This window comes from Sphaeramia orbicularis, chromosome 14 (genome assembly GCF_902148855.1).
Source record: "Sphaeramia orbicularis chromosome 14, fSphaOr1.1, whole genome shotgun sequence".
In the NCBI taxonomy this organism is placed as follows: Eukaryota; Metazoa; Chordata; class Actinopteri; order Kurtiformes; family Apogonidae; genus Sphaeramia; species Sphaeramia orbicularis.
Genome location: NC_043970.1, coordinates 24526256 through 24545483, shown reverse-complemented (window position 1 = coordinate 24545483; position 19228 = coordinate 24526256). Strand labels below are relative to the sequence as shown.

Here is a 19228-nt window from a genome sequence, read left to right as displayed (position 1 = left end):
AAAGGACCCTTGAATTATTATTTTTCTTTGAGTGTCTTGTTTTGATTCTAAGAAACCTTGAAAGGAAATTTTTCAAGCTGCTGCTGTTTTCAGATGAAGTCTTTCAATGACATCTAGAGTGGAACAGTCAATTCAGATTAAACCTACACACAGATGATGCAGAACACATCCTCATCTGGATTCCACATGTGATCATAAAACAACTATAAGAGGGCGCAGCAAAATCTGTCAGTAGAAATGGTTATTGTATGTTATTGGTAAATATGACAGCCCATAAATTCCTCCCCCTGTCCTCTCACTTTTGTCCGTGACATTGATCTTTCATGTCCACAACAATGTCTGTTTATCTTAGCAATCACACAAAGTGGCCGCCAATTACATGCTCCATCGATTTGAGCTGATGGTGGAAGCTGCTGGACAAAACATTCATTCCACCACATTACTGTGGCACTTTCATCAGTTCTAAAATGATCACAACCATCAAAACACTGTCAGTGATGTGACATATATCAGCCAACAGTGCTGGGTTGTGAATATTGGTGTGTGGTCGGGCTGAATGATGACGGCAAGGGGTCAGTAGAGATGACACAGGAGGATGCATAGATGGGGACAAATACTGAAAAATAGCTGCAATGTTATGTACTGTTATTTAAATTTCCTGTGCTGCTCAGGGAATTGACAAGAAAAATAATAAATGACATCTTGTATCATTTTAAGCTAGATGCTTGTTTTTCTCTACAGAACCACTGACTCTCTGTCACTGGACCTTGTATATTATTAACCTTTAAAGATCCATAGCTATTTTTGTGACACCTTCCAAATGGATTTTTTCTCTACGCAAATCATCATTATTTATTATATGGCAATGGCTACTGCCACAGTGCTGTGGCACAAAATATCAGTTTGTCTGTTGCCACAAAGCCAATCAAATGATCAGAATTCTGCACTCTGAACGTTGTCCCAGTGGCTGATTTCTATTCATCAAAAACCCGAAATATGAGGCAAAACAGTCCCCGTGTTTCATGTTGTTTGCCTGCATGCTGAAACTGAGGGTGTGAATAAGAGCACAAACCAGCGTCTGGTAACTGTATACCCTAGCGTTTCCCTGTAACCGCATAGGTGCATGGCATGTACGATGCAAGGTTATAATAGTTTTGGATTTTTCATTATAGTTTAGTTTTATTTAGTTTTGACTTTTTTTCTCTAATTCAGTTAGTTTTAATTAGTTTTTAGAGTAGGTTTGCTAGTTTTTATTAGTTTTCGTTATTTTCTAAATGCTTAGTTTTAGTTTAGTTTTAGTTTCTTTATATCTTTTATCTTCTTCGTTGTCGAATTCAAATAAATCGCAAACAGGACACTGCTGTTTTTGCCCAACTTTAGTCTCCATGTTTCCAGGTAGAGGGGGGATGAGAAGACAACTGGAAACGACAAGTAACGAGAAGTGACGGACTGTTAAATATCATATGGTGCCAGCAGCTAAAATTGCTTGAGGGAAATAAATCGATTTCATATCAATCTGACGCTGACAAAGATGAAAACTAAGGGAATTTTATCCATAATTTTTATACGTTTTAGTTAGTTTTGTAAGCACACAGTACAGTTTCAGTTATAGTCTTTTTCTTTTGATTATAGTTTTTATTTATTTCAGTTAACGAAAATGTTTTTACAATTCTAGTTTTTGTCATTTCGTTAGTTTTTGTTAACGATAATAACCTTGGTACGATGCTTATTTCCACAGCACTGTGGTAGCAGGGTGATGGCTTACTGCAGGGATGTTCAGTGCTGGTCCTCGAGGGTCAGTATCCTGCATGTTTTAGATGTATCCCTCTTTCAACGCATCTGATTCAAATGATAAGCCTTTCACCAAGCTCTGCAGAACCCTGATAACAACCATCAGGTGTCCTGGAAGGGGGAAACATCTAAAACATGCAGGATAGTGGCCCTCGAGGACCAGGATTGGACACCCCTGACTTTCGGGTTACCAGTCTACACATGATATAACAAGGGCGCTGATTGGCTCTGTGGTAATAGACAACTGAGAAAGTAGTCCTACAGTACTGTACAATAGCCACTTCGTTATTTACCCCGCCCCATGAAGGGGAGGCAAGGGGTGTTGTTTTTGGCTTGGTTTGCTTGTTTCTTTGTTTGTTAGTTGAATTTACACCAAATCAGATTTATAGATTGCCAGTGACCCAGAACAGATCTGATTACATTTTGGGAACAGTAGGTCAAAGTTCAAAGTTTACATGAATTTGTAAAAAAAAAAAAAAAAAAAATTCCTATTTACGTATAATTGGCAAAATTTCAAATGTCTGTAGCAGCAAAACTGTTGGTTGAATTCATACCAAGCTGGGTTTAAAGATTGCCAGTGACCCAGAATAGATGTGGTTACATTTTGGGAAAAGTAGGTCAAAGTTCACATTTTTTAATGAATTTTTAAATCTTTTTTCTTCTCCCATTTACTTACAATGGGCGAAATTTCACATATCTATAAAAACATCAATTTTGTTTGAGTTACTTCAAACTTATATACACATATATATAGGCAGTTGATATGCTGACATCACCACAGGTATAGACATGATGTCATCAGCTGGATTGATGCCAAAATAAGCTACAATACGTGTGAGGGGCGGGGTTTGTTGTGCCTGGCACCATTTGTTTATATTGTACTCTGTATTTTTTTAGTTTAAAATCAGGTGTTTTCTTACATTTCATTTTTCATTCGTGTAAATCTTCATAAAAACTCACAGTAAAATCATAGGTTATCATATCAGAACAGAGAAAAGTGGAGAAAAAGTGACAACTTCAGCAAAATATGCCACTAACTGAACACAAAAACAACCATCTACAACCCATTAGTCAAGCTACATGGGTTTTACTGTTGAATCAATTTTGCATGACGGTTTTTGCATGTTAATTATGGATTCTCTGAACATCAAAAAAACAAAAAAAAAAATCACATATGTGATGCCAGTGAAAAGCAGAGAAACTGTATTTTACCTGAATTATTTCAATACATTGATAGGATTCATGGTTCTTCACTTGTTAAACATTTTATTTCAGTAGGTGCCTTGTTTTGGTTGCTGGTGGTCTTTAAAGGTTAAAGCTTTTCAAGTCCTCACTCAGTTCTCAGAATTAAGTTCCTAGACTTAGCTGTTGTATCTAGTTGAGTTCTATTTGCAGTCAGTTCAGCTTCATAAAAACTAAAATCAGAAACTGGCATCAAGATTAATAATAGAAGGTCAAAAAAGGAATGTGCCACCGCTCTGTATTCTGTACATTTCTAGGGTTAAATCATTATGTTTCCGTACAGTTCTGCCCACTACAAAGGACTTCAAATCTTTACAAACTGAGTTGCCGGCGAAGTCGGAAATGTGTGCAGTTAGTTGGCATTCAAACATCTCATTTGGTTCAGATGTGACTGGGTTAAATTTAGCCACAGTAATGAGAAAACATGCAACGGTTTTCAAAGGCTAGGGGAAGTGGAGATATTTCAATTTGTGTTCATCTCCTTGGTAAGCAGAATATCACCTTGTCCTTTATAATGGCCTGTGAGAAATGTGATTGGACAAGCGTGGAGAAGGAGACAGAACTGTGGAGAAATAGCTCTCAGCTCAGGGTAATTAATATGTGCTACTGTGTTGACTGATGGATGCCTCTATAAACTCCATGACATCAGCACTGTGCCTGATCTGGATTATAAGCATGTTAGACTATTTCAGAGGATGGGAAAGAAAGGAGGGAGACTAATCTGTTTTTTTGTTTTTTTTGCACAAGTTTGCAACCCCTCCCCATTAGTGTCCATTGACTATTCAGTAAGGATATCCAATAACAACCTCTGATAGTGACAACAGCCGCTTTTCCATTGACCCTCAAATTGCACGAATATAGCTTGTGCGTAAAAATGTACCAAATGGAAAAAAGGCAATTTCACCATAACTCTCATTTTTTGATGAAGACTTTTTGGCAAGAGGTGGTTTTTTCAGGCGTAGCACAATTGGTATATCACGCAAAACTGAAATGGAAAGACCTTTTTCGCTAATAGTCACGTGAATTAAAAAAAAAACAGATGTTGATGGATGTTACAAGTGAAGAAGAAGAGTTTTAAAAGAAACGTGGTATGTGTAGACACACCAGGAAACTGAATAATTTTTTCATTTAGTACGAGATAGAGGGGTAATATATAACAACTAGAAGCACTCGGAGAGCGCAGACCTCCGCCAAGGCAGATCAGTGGACCCCTGTGGCGCCCCCCCGCCAATACACACACACACACCTGAACACCACCAAAATTTAATCATTTGTTCCTTGTACCAGTATCAACATTTCCTGAAATTTTCATCCAAATCTGTCTGTACCTTTTTGAGTTATCTTGCACACAAACAGACAAACCAGTGCCAACAAAAACATAACCTCCTTGTCGGAGGTAATAATGAATATATCTGTAAATCAACACAATATTTACATTCATCACCATGTTTATCGAATGACTTTTCATGTCATCTCGCGGAATAATGGAAAAACCGACATTATGCACTTCTGTTTTTTTGACATTTAGTAAATATCAGTAAAGTTTTTGTGCAGATGTCCAATGGAAAAGCGACTAATGTATTTCAAAAAAGAAAAAAAAACATACATGTATGAAAATAACATTTTGAGAATAAAGTATTAAAGATTAAATAGTAAATAACATTGTATGCTCACAATAAGATGTTTAGCTAATACACAATAAGTCACAGTATGTTTTTAACTCCCATCTGAGTTGTTTGAAAGCAGCCTGACCTTATTGCTAACACGCCTGACATCTTGACATATACAAGGTATTGTCATCTCATAATTTTGTGAAGTGCATAGTGCATAAATCTTCAACTCTGCCGATGAAAGTGATGTTGAACAGAGATTATTGATTTGCTGAGCTAATCAGCCTGTCTGACAGGGGAGGTGGTCAGGGGACCTTTACCACTGGCAGTAATCCACCATGTGCCACGGCTTCTCACTTGTATTGATGGGAGACTCCAGTCCAAAGTTATTTCTCCTTAATAGCCTTTATTGAGTAAGTGACCATTAAAATCGAGTTTTTAACCCAACCACATAAATACCAATAGAGCATATCTTGGCAGGGCTACGGTCTGACTTTCAACAACTGAATCACTTTCCCTGATACAACACTATTGATCATTCTGTAAAACGTAATGTTTTGGTGCAGTGCCAGGACATGAAGCTGACAGCCATACTTTTGCACCGGTCATCAGCCCCAGGGCTTGTTTTTTTTTTTTTTCAGTACAAGTAGATGAAAACAGTTACTCAGAAAAGATCAGTCATTAGTACTGAGAATTGTCTAGTGGGAAAAGCAATTAGTAAAATATGATACCATATCCAGTGTACTGTTATTAAATATAATTGCTGTGATTGTTATCATCAGATGCTATCCTATTGTCAGCTACTTGAAATGCACCATCATTTTTATCTCTTCTCTTTTGTAACTGATGAACTTTGTTGACTTCCTCGCCTCAATTTTCTGCCCAGGTCAATGTAATTACTCAGCATTGAGGAGCAGCATTCTTAGGTTGAAAAAACAACAAAACGAAAGTGCAAACAACAGAGTAACACCCATAAATAGAGAAACTAAGAAACTTTTTACTTTCTGTGAATGATTTCCAAATGTTGAACTTTAGCTTTTCAAATTGCAGGACTCAAAAAATCATTACTGAGTGAAAAATACAGATTAATAAAATCTTGCTGGTAGGAGATAAATACAGGAAGCAATCTAGCCAGAAAACAGATAATGAACCTCATCTGACCTCAATTAATCAAACTATGTACATATTGAACTTTAAACAACAAGATTTTTCAGAAGTTAGTAAGTATGATTTTATTTAACCTCACTCATATAATGTAAAATGTAGAAAAATTAGTGGTATGGATATTATGGTCAAAAATATTTATGACAATAGGTGTATTTCCATAAATGTATTTAATGCTCATTTGGTTTGAAATTATGAAAACAGCAAAATTAAAAAATAATAAAATAAAAACTTCACAAATTTTGCAAAAACATAATATTTATAGGTGTTTTTGTTCATATTTAGCTAAAGACTAAATGCAAAAACTAGTAAGTGTTAAAATACATACAGGAAATGGTAAGAAATTCTAATCTTATGAACATTTAACTCACGTGACTGATCGTGTGTCTTACATCCTCTCAGATTTTTCACTTGGTGTGAAAACGTGTCTGGAACAGCAGATAAACCAATGGGTAGATTCATTTATTCATCTGTCTCATCCATGAAAAAAAAGACATCACAGCTATTTTAGATGGAAATCAACCAAATGCTCTGCTTCTTCAACTCTGTTAGAGCCATGTGTAATGTAACATACAGCGCCACCTGCTCATGACACAGTGTAGAACATTCACACTAAATTATTTTAGCAAAAACACACAAAATTTTCACTTTCGTTTGTGTAACATTAGGTTGCTTCAAATTCACTTCACATTTTACGGACCTGCAGCTACTGATACATTTGATCATAAATGCATTGTGAATTTCAGCCTTATTCAATATCATGAATATTCCTCAAGAAATAAATAAAATATAAATAATGAAAAAATTTAAAAAATACATTAAAAAAAATAATAATGAAAAAAAAAAAATTCTTATGAACCTATTTTTCATGAAGTTGCAAAAATGTCCACTCAGCTGGACACCACACGTTTAATTTTTGACACAGAAACATGTATTTACTGATAAACTGTGTGAAAACTATGGGGAGGGCTTGTGATTCTGGGGGTTTATGCTCAGGAGAGATCTACATAATGTTACCAATTTATGTCAGAAAAGATATGTAGTGTCTTAAAACTTTAATAAAGATATGTGTAAAAAAATAACAAAACCAAAAAAACAACAACAACAAAAGAACAAAACTCATGAATATACAAGAGAACAGCTCTAGAATAGCTGTCCACTGTAGTGACCTGTATCCATGAAAGGGTTAAAACAACCACAGTGGACCAAAGCGCTGTACAGAAAAATAAATAAAAACCAAAATAACAGAGTAAAATAAAAGAACAGATTAAAAATAAATGAATAAATAAAAATACATAAGAATAGATAAAACCTGAGTAAAAGAATAAAATACAAGAATAGATTAAAAACATAAAAAAAACAAAACATAAAAAAAATAAACATATCTGTCCTATGTACACATATGAATTCATAAAAAGGGCTTTGATTTGTGTTTAAGGTTGTAAATTGAAACTCTTGCATATATTTATGTCTAAGTCCAGTTACAATAAAATATTACAGCTTTTAACGTTCAGATATTTGCCCATTTCCATTTTGTCACTTTTTCCTCTTTCCACAAAACATCAATTTTGATCGAATATACAACTTGACAATAGCCTATGAGGAAAACTTAAGCTTTCCTGCACATCATTATCACCTGTGTGACTGTTTCTTCACCCCTACAAGAAAACAATAACTAAAAACATAAGCTCCGCGTCTGTTTCCTGCAGCCCTACAGTACTATCAGCTAATCTTCCTGGCTGCATGCACTGTGGATCTATTATTTGTAATAGCAAAACAATCAGACTTTATGGCCCAGCACCACATCTAACTGAAATGGAGGCAGCACGTAATTTAATACTTCAGGAATTGGCTCCACATTTTTGCCCCTGGCTCTCCCTCTGCATGCTCAATAGGGATGTAAATGCTGCTGTGATAATGGCAATAACTAGGTTCATTGGAGCTAGTGATAAACTATGAATTGAATGGATGACCCAGGGGCAGTGTACCTGGTCCCTGTGGCTCACTGATTTACGGCAAGAGAAAGGCCCGTTTCATTATGGTGGAAAGCAGTGGCTTGTGTAAAAGAAAACCCAAGTCAGTAGATTAAAACATAGTAGATGAGGGCAGTTTACAAGCCTTTATGGGAATTTTGTATTTAGAGTTCTTTTCCCACAAGTACAAATACAAACATTGCCTGAATGTCCTTCTTAATATCCAATTTAGCTTGAAGGCAATTTATCGAAACATCTATAAAGTGTTTTTCATCTAGAAATAACCAACTCGAAAGGCAGCTCTTCATTTTCAACATGCTGCTCAGCGTCTGATCTTTTTTAATACATGCATCTCTTGTGTACCTGTGCATGCGAAGAATTCACTCATCCCAATTAACTCCAAGTCAAAATTCTGTCCATCATTTGTTAGTTTTGCCTTTTTACATGTGGTCACTGCTCTAATGTTAAAGAGCTGGTTTACTATGAGACCTTCTTCAGTTTTGCCTCAGTAACTCATGCTTCGCAAAGCAGAACTAGCAATTATGATACAGGTCAACAAGTTATGAAAGATAGAAGTTAGTTCACAGCATTTCAACTATGCAGCTGTAGCTTCCAACTTAATTCTGTAAACTCTAAATAACTCTAATCATATTAACATAAGTAGATTAAGGTGTTTACACCACATGCCCCATGGTTGATTATTATCATAATTGCTTTTAAGGCTTTTAATATAAGTTGTGTGAAGGCAGGCTGCCAGTGTGTTATTTTCTTTGTTGTTTTCTAATTATATCAGCTCTTATTTGGTCTTTGCATGCTATCCATTAGGCGGAAACATGTTTTTTGTTGTTTTTTTTTTAACGTGCAAAGTCACACTTAAGTTGCAGCTCTTAAAAGGTTTCTGTAATGTAGCTGCTCCACAATAACATTTTTTCTTTTTGTCTTTTTTTTTTAACACAAGCGACAGCAGCTCCAATTATGGTGCTTGTTCTGTTGTTCACACATTTTCAGAAGTTTAAAAGTTTTAGCCTGATCATTAAAGTGCCGACACTAATGAGGTAGAACAGTGTGGTTATTAGACAGGAAGAGAAGGTTGTTTAATAGCTTCCATTACAGACTTGGTTAGCTTAATCCATTATCCATGCAAACTCTGTTTCGTCCTACACAATTTGTTTAAAAATGCTGAAAGGACAACAATGAAACGCAATCCAAGAACATTGATCTTACCCTGCTGCAATCGCCACACTTTGACAATCTCTTCAGTGGTACTTCTTCTTGCAGTTATCACATTACAGACCCATTATGATTTTCAGCTGATCAGCAATGTTTGCATTTGTCATGGCTGTGTAGACCAAACTTCACGCCGGACCACATAGTGATGTTAATTACTGCCGTGCTGCAAACATGTCACTGTATATTTGCATACTGTATTTACTGGTAAACATACAATTAATTAAGACGTGTAGTTTATAAACAAAGTTGAAGATTGAAGGTGTTCCTAATTGTGCATGCATATGAGAAAGAGGAAGACAGCATTGAGATTTTTGAGTAACAAAGACGCTGTATTGTTTATTCACTGTTTATATCTAAATCTGTGAGCTCAGTGTTGGTTTGGAGGGGAGACAACATGGTCAACAATACAACAAAATAGCAGGGGGCGATACACAATGCAGCGCAGAGAGGATTATGTTGTGGAGCCAGTTAGCATTGTTGGCTGTTTGTTTTGGCCAGAATTGGACTTTTGTGCAGGATTGGACTGTCAATATTTAAATAAAACCCTGGAAGATGGAAAATTTTAAATGTAAAGACTATTTTAGCAAGAAACTCTCCCTAACACCCCATGATAGAAAATATCACCTGAAAATGTAATAAAATACACTAATGTAGATTCTGTGTTGATACAGTATGTATAATAATTTGACGATTTCTTTGTTTATTTCCTTTCTCTTCTGTGTCTTTAACTAGCCTTTGTGTTGAGCTGTGCATTCCCAAAGGAACCTGCAGGTGGAGAGGTTTCTGTGACGCACCTCCATCCTGGTGGAGAAGCTTACTTCAGCTGTTTTACCGGCTACAAAGTGCAAGGTCCTAAAATGCTTACCTGCCGCAATGCAACCACACCTTATTGGAGCGGGAAGGAACCCAGATGTGTGGGTAAGAAATGCATTCTTAATTTTGTAGGCACGCTCACTTAATAAAACTAGGAGCTGAGCTGCAATAACAAATAACAACAGCTCAAAATCTAATTAAACAATCCTTAATCACTTTTCGTTTAGTTACACCTGAAGGCTAATTGGAATTTTGGCTACCTGTTTGTTTTAGATTTAATTTCTTTGTTGTACTGAATTACTAAGTAGTTAACTGGCTAGAGGGCAGACTCAGACTTTAAAGAAAACTTACATTTTTAATTGAATTTCTCAAAATGAAGCCTACTCCAGGAGATTCTGCTAAATTATTACTAAGTAATGTAATGTAAATTCGACAGAAAGTGTTGAAAATTAAACATAGCATGCAAAGTCAGCCTACAAGTGATTTTGATTTATGAAAGCTTTCACCAGTCTGGCCCCTACAGAGTTGATTAGTTACACTCCAAGGCCAAATGAGTGTGTTTGTGTGTGATTAGAAGCAAAGAGAGCTATTCTTTTAAGACAGGGCAAAACAAGGCCATTGGACCTGGCTGCTTTAATTAGAACTGGGTCGCGTCACTATCCTTCTCCTGCTGGTAAAGGCTCATCTGCCAGTTTCAGTCTTTCTCCGTGCCTGCCTGCAGCTGCTCTGAACTGATAGTGTTACTGCTGCTGTTTTTGCAGTTCTTTTTTACAAGTCCATCTCACAGTCACACACTCTAAGACCCAGGTGAGCTACCTAGTGTAGCCCAGCCACAGTTGGCTGGATATTGATGCAATCTACGCTCAGTCTGGGAATTTTCTCTAAAACCTGTGCCATTACATTTCTCATTTAGTCCTACCCTCCAACTGGTTTGTCTTCTTTCTCTCTTTTCTTTTGCCCTTTTCTTTCTCATATAGCATCCTGTGGGGGGATGATAAAAAATGCCACCTATGGCCGCATCGTATCTCCTGGTTTCCCTGGCAACTACAGCAACAATCTAACATGCCACTGGGTCCTGGAGGCCCCCGAAGGCCATCGACTCCACATTCACTTTGAGAAGGTGGCTCTGGCAGAAGATGATGACAGGTGGTGTATGCACACTATAAAAAATCCAACAGTGTGTGAATATGTGTGTGTTCTGCTAATAGAACAGGTCTGAGATTTAAAGTCATTTTCTGAATAACACTGTGCCTGGGGATAGAGCAATAAAGCCCTCAAAGGCTATTAATAATAAAAATCTACGGACTGACAGATGAGTTTGAAAATACCCTTTATCATTACAAGTCTTTAGCAGTGTTCTGTTATGCGAAAGAATTGAAATGACTACAGAGGACAGTGAGAGGCAGGAAACAGCAATAGCAATCCATTTTTCCCTCTGCATCTACTGATCCAGACGACTACCATCACATGTGGACATTCGCCTCATTACCAAGTGGCAGAGTTATCTCAAAGTTATTACAGTCGCCACTGGAACAGTGAGCAGCTCTGTAACGTCCCTCTCTTTTTTCTCCTACCTCTCCAGGCTCACTTACATCTCTTTTAATCTGTCTTCCTGCTGTCTGTGTTATCTTTCAGGCTGCTGATTAAAAATGGTAACAACATAGACTCTCCACCTGTGTATGACTCCTATGAGGTAGAGTATTTGCCAAATGAAGGTGTTACCAGCACCGGACGTTACCTGTTTGTAGAGTTTACCACAGATGGGACTTTGACCTCCACCGGTGCAGCCATCAGATATGAATGTATGTTCAACAATCTGAGTTTATCAGGTTGAAATTCTAACTTTAAAATCTAAATTAAAGTCTACACTACTCTATCACTCACTTAAAGTATGTTTTTTTCCATGTTTCTTTTTTCATTTATGCTGCAGCTTTTGCCAAAGGGATGTGCTATGAGCCCTTTGTAAAGTACGGAAACTTCAGCAGCTCTGACTCCACCTACGCTGTGGGAGCCGTGGTTGAATTCTCATGTGACCCTGGGTACACGCTGGAGCAAGGCTCTGTAGTGATTGAGTGCGTGGATGCACAAAACCCACAGTGGAATGAGACGGAGCCAGCCTGTAGAGGTGAGTCAACAGATTTTATCCACTCCAGTAATTCCGGGACATTAATCTTTTTTTAGAAAATGGACTTCTTCTGAAGAACGTTAACCTGAAGGACCTATGTTTAAACTGTCTGATTGATAATTGCAGGAATTATTAAAGCCTTTTTACAAAAATATTAAAGACCACTGTAAGTTAAGTATCCATTCCTAAGATACCTCTCTGATCCTTGATAAATATCTTTTAAAATTGTGCCGATGAATTACTTAGATGTGTGTGCTTGCAGAGCAAATTTTAGAAGTGCTTAAGATTAGAGGCGTACAATAGTTGCTCTAAGATGAACTCAATGGATTGCACAGACTACACACCACGCTAAATAGCTGTCTACCACTTCTGCCCTTTCCTTCTTCACTTCCCGTCTCACACTTCTCCCATACATAACACCCTGACCTTACCACCATTCTTTGACGCCTGCATGGTCATCCTGCCACATAGCGAAATTGAAAAGCTTTCTAGTAAAAGTAGAAATGAGAAAATTAAATTTCTGCCCCTCTGGGTCATGGTCACCAAGCGGTTCAGTGGTAGTATGCAGTTTTACAAGGTTCTTGTCAAGGAGCCTGCACCCTGTGTTTTATTGGACACCAAGACTCGATACAGTACATGCTCTCCCTTCATATACTATATTATAGCACATGTATTATCATTATTAAGTGACTGATGATTTTTCTACATTTCTTGTTTTGCGCTGGAATTTACTTCACATGTACAACTAAATATCTTCTAGATCAGGGGTGTCAAACTCATTTTAGTTCCGGGGACACATCCATCCAAATATGATATAAAGTGGTCCGGACCAGTAAAGTAATATAAACAATAGGATAAGAACTTTTGAGTGAAAAAAGTAAATTCCGAAAAATAAAAAAAAACACTTAAATATGCTTAAATATCCTACAATACACGCAAAAATACACTTAAATATGCATAAATATCCTACAATACACGCAAAAATACACTTAAATATGCTTAAATATTCTACAATATACGCAAAAATACACTTAAAATTCCGTAATTAAAATGTTTACATCTACGAATTGTACTTGAACATAACATGAACAAATATGAACAACCTGAAAATTCTTTAGTAAAATAAGTGCAATGTTAACAATATTACGCCTTAGTTTATCATTTATACACGTGAATTACAACTTAGAGATCACAGTGGATCTACAAATACATAAAACATTAAATAACAGGGAGAGTATTATTAAAATTCCACATACTTCTCTTAGGACGTTTCAGATATTCACTTTTTTTTTGTAAAAGACTAGTCTGTAAATGTGAACATTTTTGTGTAATTTTACATTTTTTACACTAAAACAAAAAGACAAATTTGCAGTTTTCATTATTTATAGTTTATTATGATAGTATTTTACTGTTCTGATCCACTTTAGAATTAATTGACCTAAAATTATTTTCACATCCTTGATTGTTAATATTTTCAGTGCAATTTTTGTATTTCACAAATTCATCACACGGGCCAGATTAAACCCTTTGACGGGCCGGATTTGGCCCCCGGGCCGCATGTTTGACACCCCTGTTCTAAATTATCAGTGATGAAATTGGATAAAATGCAAAATAAGTTCCTTCAGCCTGATTTGTTGTGTGTTGCAGCTGTGTGCAGTGGGGAGATCACAGACTCTGCTGGTGTTGTGTTGTCTCCTAATTGGCCTGAGTCCTACGACAAGGGGCAAGACTGCATCTGGGGCATTCATGTGGAAGAGGACAAGAGGATCATGCTTGACATCCAAGTGTAAGAGATTGCAGTCAGGTGTAAGACCAGAAACCACACAGATTGACCTTGAGATGTCAGACACTTCATCCGAGAGCATCTCCACCTTCCCTTCCCTTCCTTTACTTTTATCTTTACTCAAACAACATTTATAAACATAGTATGACGACACACACACATGGGGAAGTGTTTCAGTGGTTCCAGTCACTAATTAGATTTTTTTATCCACTACATTAAGAATTCTGTGTAGCTTCCAGCTCACTCTCTGACCAGATTAGCCAGTAAGCCTCCCTGCTCCCACTTCCCTGGTGTGCGTCTCAGAGTTGGCTTTGAAATGAATATGCTCTGGCAGTGAACTACTCTCAGACACTTATCCAGCCTTCCCAACTGTAATTCAACACATTCAGCGCACATGCAGATGTCATAGTACACACATATATGCTCACAAGCACGGACCCACTGTCTTCCCTTCATCCATCAATCTTACATGAATATCCTCTCCATCACAGCCAACCCAGCAGACTTCTCTACACAAACACACACTCACAGCTGCTTTCTCAGCAGCTGCAAAAGACCTTATTTTCTTCACACCAAATTTGCCTATCCAGAATTTTGCATATCAGCTTTATTTATGTGTTGTAGGATCTCAATCTTTGTCTGTCTGTATGTGAGCGAGTGATTCCTACAATAATGTAATATTTCTAGGAACATACACGCTATACAGTGAATAAAAATATAACATTAGTAATTCGCGTTACTGCTGGAAGCAATTGCATGTAAGCCAGATCAGAAAGGTTAAAATTAAACCAGCAGGAATTCTGCCTGAGGTCATAGGAAAAAATATCCTCTTGTTAGTTATTTGGCAGATATACAGTAGAAGCAGACATTAGTTGTTTCTGCCAAAGATTCTTCTGTTTTTATCTGTATTATGTGTTCCACAGATACAATATCTTTCAATCAGTCTTGTATTAATGATAAGTAAATTAATACAGAGCAGATAATTGAAATTAGGATTTCAATTATGGCATGTGCTTTGAGAGCTGTGCCGATGCAGGGAAATCCACAGGGCAATCTGCAGTGTCAAGATTAGTTTTCACATGTAAATATGTGTCTAACTAAAATAATGATTTGTATGCATTGTTTCAACTCCAGTAGACAACAGCTAGTGTAACCACGTAGGACTGAGATGGGTTCGTTTAAGGTGTACAGAGGAAGTGCAGAAATGACGGAGGGTGGCTTGGGTTTATGGGAATTGTGTGGATTTGGATTTAAATTAGATCAGAGTTTTAAGTAATCACGCTTGTTAGATAAAGAAAATTAAGATTAGCTGTCTATTCATACAGACAGTGGAATATCAGCGCAGATAACACAAAGAAAAAATAGTGTAAGCAAGAATGTGCAGCCAGGATCATTTTTAAGAGTTTATCTTCCAATGATGTTGCTAGAATCTGCTTTATTTACAAAATAGCTTCCCCATAAATCTGTGACCTCTGTTGCAACACAGCGTCCAGTAAGCTTTTGGTTTGTGCTCAGACTGTTTCATAGCTACAATCCACTTAATGCCTGAAAATTTATCTCTCAGGATTATAGACACTGAGATATGAACCATCGCTCAAATATGAGCTGCGTATCAAAGGGAATAATAGCGTCAGAGGGCATCAGTAATACAAAAAGTCTGATTATGACACAGAAGTTTATGTGACCCAGCTTGCCTACCTGTTCTTCAGTAGGATTTGCAGTGATTCATACCTAATACTGAAAGTCAAACACTGCATCTAAAGTGAGAAAGATCAGAGATGTTTTTTTTTTTTAACAAGCAAAAATAACCAATTTGAGGTAAACTGTTTTTTTTAATTTATTTATTCAGCGATCCCTTTTTAATAAATGCATGCTTTAAGGTCATTTTAATCCAACCCACATAGGACCACATGCTGTGAATTAATGGTGTTGTGTCCAACTCTAGTTTATCTCAAGGTTGGTCATGCGTGGCCTTCATGGGCAATAGAAACCCAGAACTTGCCCGTTCCCTGCAGACCCAAACATTACCTTCATGTCTGCTTGGATCATCAATAGGATAGCATTCTTAGAGGCTTGGTAAACATATAATTTAGGTTTAAGTGTGTTTATTTGTGCGCGCACATTATGCATGTTAAAATCACAACAGCTCTTATGGGTGAGGGCTGTCTCATTATTAGGGTGGGCACACACTTTTCTACATTAATGGGAATGTTTTCTACATTATCATTCATCACTGTGCCTGTGCTGGCAATTACAGAAGAGCAGTGTGCATAATGAGGGCTGATTAATTAATTTAGGCCAAACAGGAGGGCTGGCTCTTTGCTAATTAGCATGGAGCGTGGCTCGAGCAAGAGCAAGAGACAAGAGGTTACACCTGATATCCCCACCTGTAGACAACACTACACAAGGTACCGGTTCACAGGAGCATTCACAGTGTATTGCACTGCGCTAAGGATGCATTCCCCAAGTGAACGCAGTGAGGACCTAGGGGGTAACAGTGTTTGTGTCCATTTGTTGACTTTTTAAACTGGACGTACTGATTCTACAGAGTCCTCTATTGGAGACTGTGAGCATCGCATGTAAAAGCAGGTTTGGTTGCGTAGATGCGTGGGGATTAAATGATTTCTTTTGGAACCAGAACATTTTCTCTCCATGAGCAGAACAATTCAAATGTCAAATAAATGTATGAAAAAAATGGGAAGGATTGCCTTATGAAAGCTTGACAGTAAAAGCAATTTTCATTCTGTAAGAGTTGCTGGAATTTTACCATTTTCTTTAGATCCGACTTGACAGGTCATTTAAGGTGACAAAATGCCTAGAGGCTTGTACAAAACACAGCTGTCAACCCTCCCATCTGCAGAACTCAGCCCGGTCCATTGGTATGCATAAGACTGTTCTGGAAAAGTAAATTTGCAAACAGACCTTGAGACTTTGCGCACTCCAAAAATCAAGTCAGTCAAAGGAAAATGGAATAGCATAGGACAGATCTACAAGAACAGTTTTTTTTTATTAAAATGTTTGATATGTTTAATTCCTAAATTAAACACTGACTGAAATGTGCTGTGAATTTCCAAGTCACTTTTTACATTTCATTTATTACATTAAAAAACACACATTAGGTAAATGCATTCAGAAAAAAAATGTCAGAGTGGAATTTTTGGTCATAAAATTTCTGTTCCTTCATGACATACACTTAATATTGCATGAATCACTGAGGAAAAAAAACTGTACTTTTTCAACTGTGATCTGATTAAAATGAACATTTACACATGAAGAAAGAGAATAGCACATTAGACACACACAGATATAGGCTGTAATTTATTTTTAGGACATTACTTATCAGTTTGCGCCACAGGAACATTGGAGTGACTGATTTCCTGACTGGAGGGAAAACCATTAAATCAGCCAGGTGGGATAACATTTGGGTGGAAGTGATGCTGCTGCAGAGAGAGCAGCTGACGCACCATAGTGGTGACACTCTGAAGCATGTTGTTCAGGTTTGGACTGAAGGCACTGCTCTTTTGGTATTTGTCTGTGTTGACAGTGGGTTTTTGAATACATAAATGCATCCGGGCTATTGGGAAACTGTAAGGCAGGGTTGTTTTGAAGAGCCTTACATGTTGTCTAACACTATTTGTGGAAAAAGATGGGGATTTTTTTTTTTTCCCCAAGAAATGCATCTGTACATTTCAGGCTGGCTGTCAGGCTGAGTCGTCATTCTTAACCTCTAAGCTGGAAGGAAGTAGCAGCCTTTTGTGTAAATGTCAGAGGTTTTTTGGGATGAAACAGCCAAAATAGACAAAGATACATGTATTAAAAAATAAAAAAAGATAATAGTCAGGGCCTTTCAGTATCAGTTTGATCTGGGATCAAGCTCACATGTTTAATAGGATTCCTTGGTCTACAAAAGAGTGCTTCAGTATCAACTTAAAAACTGTGGAACCTTGTATCTGCAGTTTGATTTTAATAATTCATATTCACTCTTAGTGAGAAGGTTGTGATGAAAGAAAATGTTGATGACCTTAATAAATTATGGTAGGTGAAATGATGAAGTGCCTCAAGTTTTGGGCTGACTGACCCATTCATTTTGACTGTAAGGACTAAAAACATAGTATTTGAATATTATAGGACACTTATAAATACAATTTTATAATGTTATAACTGTATAATTATAATACTTATAATCACATAAATTAAAATTAAATGTATGTATATATAGCAATAGATAGATAGATAGATAGATAGATAGATAGATAGATAGATAGATAGATAGATAGATAGATAGATAGACGTATATGTATATATATATATAAGATTTAACAATGTGAAGGTGAAAGACTGGATTGCAGCAAAAAATAAACTATAGAAGTAGGCCAATGCAAACAGGGAAACATTGTTAGATTTTTCTCGTGTGCTCTAGAGGAGTACATGAGTAGGTACATAGCACCATGTGCATTAAGTGCCTCAGGAGAATGGATAAAGCAGCAAAAATGTAGCAAAAGGGAGTGGGTGTTATTGTGGAGAGAGTGATGAAATGCAGAAACTAGAAGTAATATAGTAAGCTTACAATTCCAGGGTAGCTTCTATGAAAGAGAGTGAAGGGAAGAAGATAAGGTGAAATATAGTGAAATGATAAGCTAGATAACTTTATTTATTTATTTATTTACATGAATCCCCATTAGTTATTACTGCAGTGACAACTATTGTTCCTGGGTCTGACACAAAAACAAGTGCAAACATTAATAACAACAACCAGCAATAATTAAAAATATATATTCATACATTTCCTTGTTGACAATAACCAATAATAAATAAAATAATTTAAGAATGGTCTGTGTAGCTGATATGCAATTTAGTATTGCATCAAAACAACCTTACCAACAACATAATTAAAATAAGTAAAGCTGACCTGCAACAGGATTATGCTTTAATAGAAGTGAAGTCTGAGAAGAAACTTTTGTACATACAAGTGCATTTTAACACTGAAAATCTGTTATTAAAATAACAAATTGTCCAACTATAATATAAAAAGACCTAATTTGTTTCTTTGACTGAACAATCTTATTAAATATCACTATGAGAACCATCATTTCTACACGTCTTGTATTGTTACCTGTTATGCTTTCATCGGAGTTTGTCTGTTTGTTAGCAAGACAACTCAAAAAGTTTTGGATGTGTTTTGATGAAATTTTCAGGAAATGTTGATAGTGGCACGAGGAGCAAATGATTACATTTTGGTGGTGATCGGAGGGGGGGAGTGATCCGCCTTGTTGGAGGTCTGCGCTCTCCGAGTGCTTTTCTAGTTTTCGATAATATTAAATGTTTTTACGGCAGTTTGGTAATAGGAACTGGCATTTTCATTCTTGTCGGGAGTGATTGTTAGAGAATATGGAGGTGTAAATTATCCTTATAGCTGCTCAGCTAACAAGAGGGAGTTGCTTGTTACTCAGCACCTCATTTCACTCCCATTCATGCACCTGGCATCTATTATTTGTGT

The 19228-nt window shown here is 36.8% G+C and overlaps 1 protein-coding gene across 5 annotated transcripts in view; it reads left to right on the top strand.

The window, feature by feature from the left end:
• The window catches only part of LOC115432816 (seizure protein 6-like), a 103127-nt gene that overhangs the window by 67552 nt on the left and 16347 nt on the right, over positions 1 to 19228 (top strand). For all 5 annotated transcript variants that reach the window (XR_003937257.1, XR_003937255.1, XR_003937256.1 and 2 more), the window contains exons 5-9: positions 9743 to 9928; positions 10801 to 10969; positions 11459 to 11625; positions 11754 to 11948; positions 13596 to 13734. Coding sequence is in view for 2 of the 5 variants with exons in the window: in XM_030153824.1 (XP_030009684.1) it covers positions 9743 to 9928; positions 10801 to 10969; positions 11459 to 11625; positions 11754 to 11948; positions 13596 to 13734 (856 nt within the window). In the remaining 3 variants the exon portion in view is untranslated. The remainder of the gene's footprint in view (positions 1 to 9742; positions 9929 to 10800; positions 10970 to 11458; positions 11626 to 11753; positions 11949 to 13595; positions 13735 to 19228) is intronic.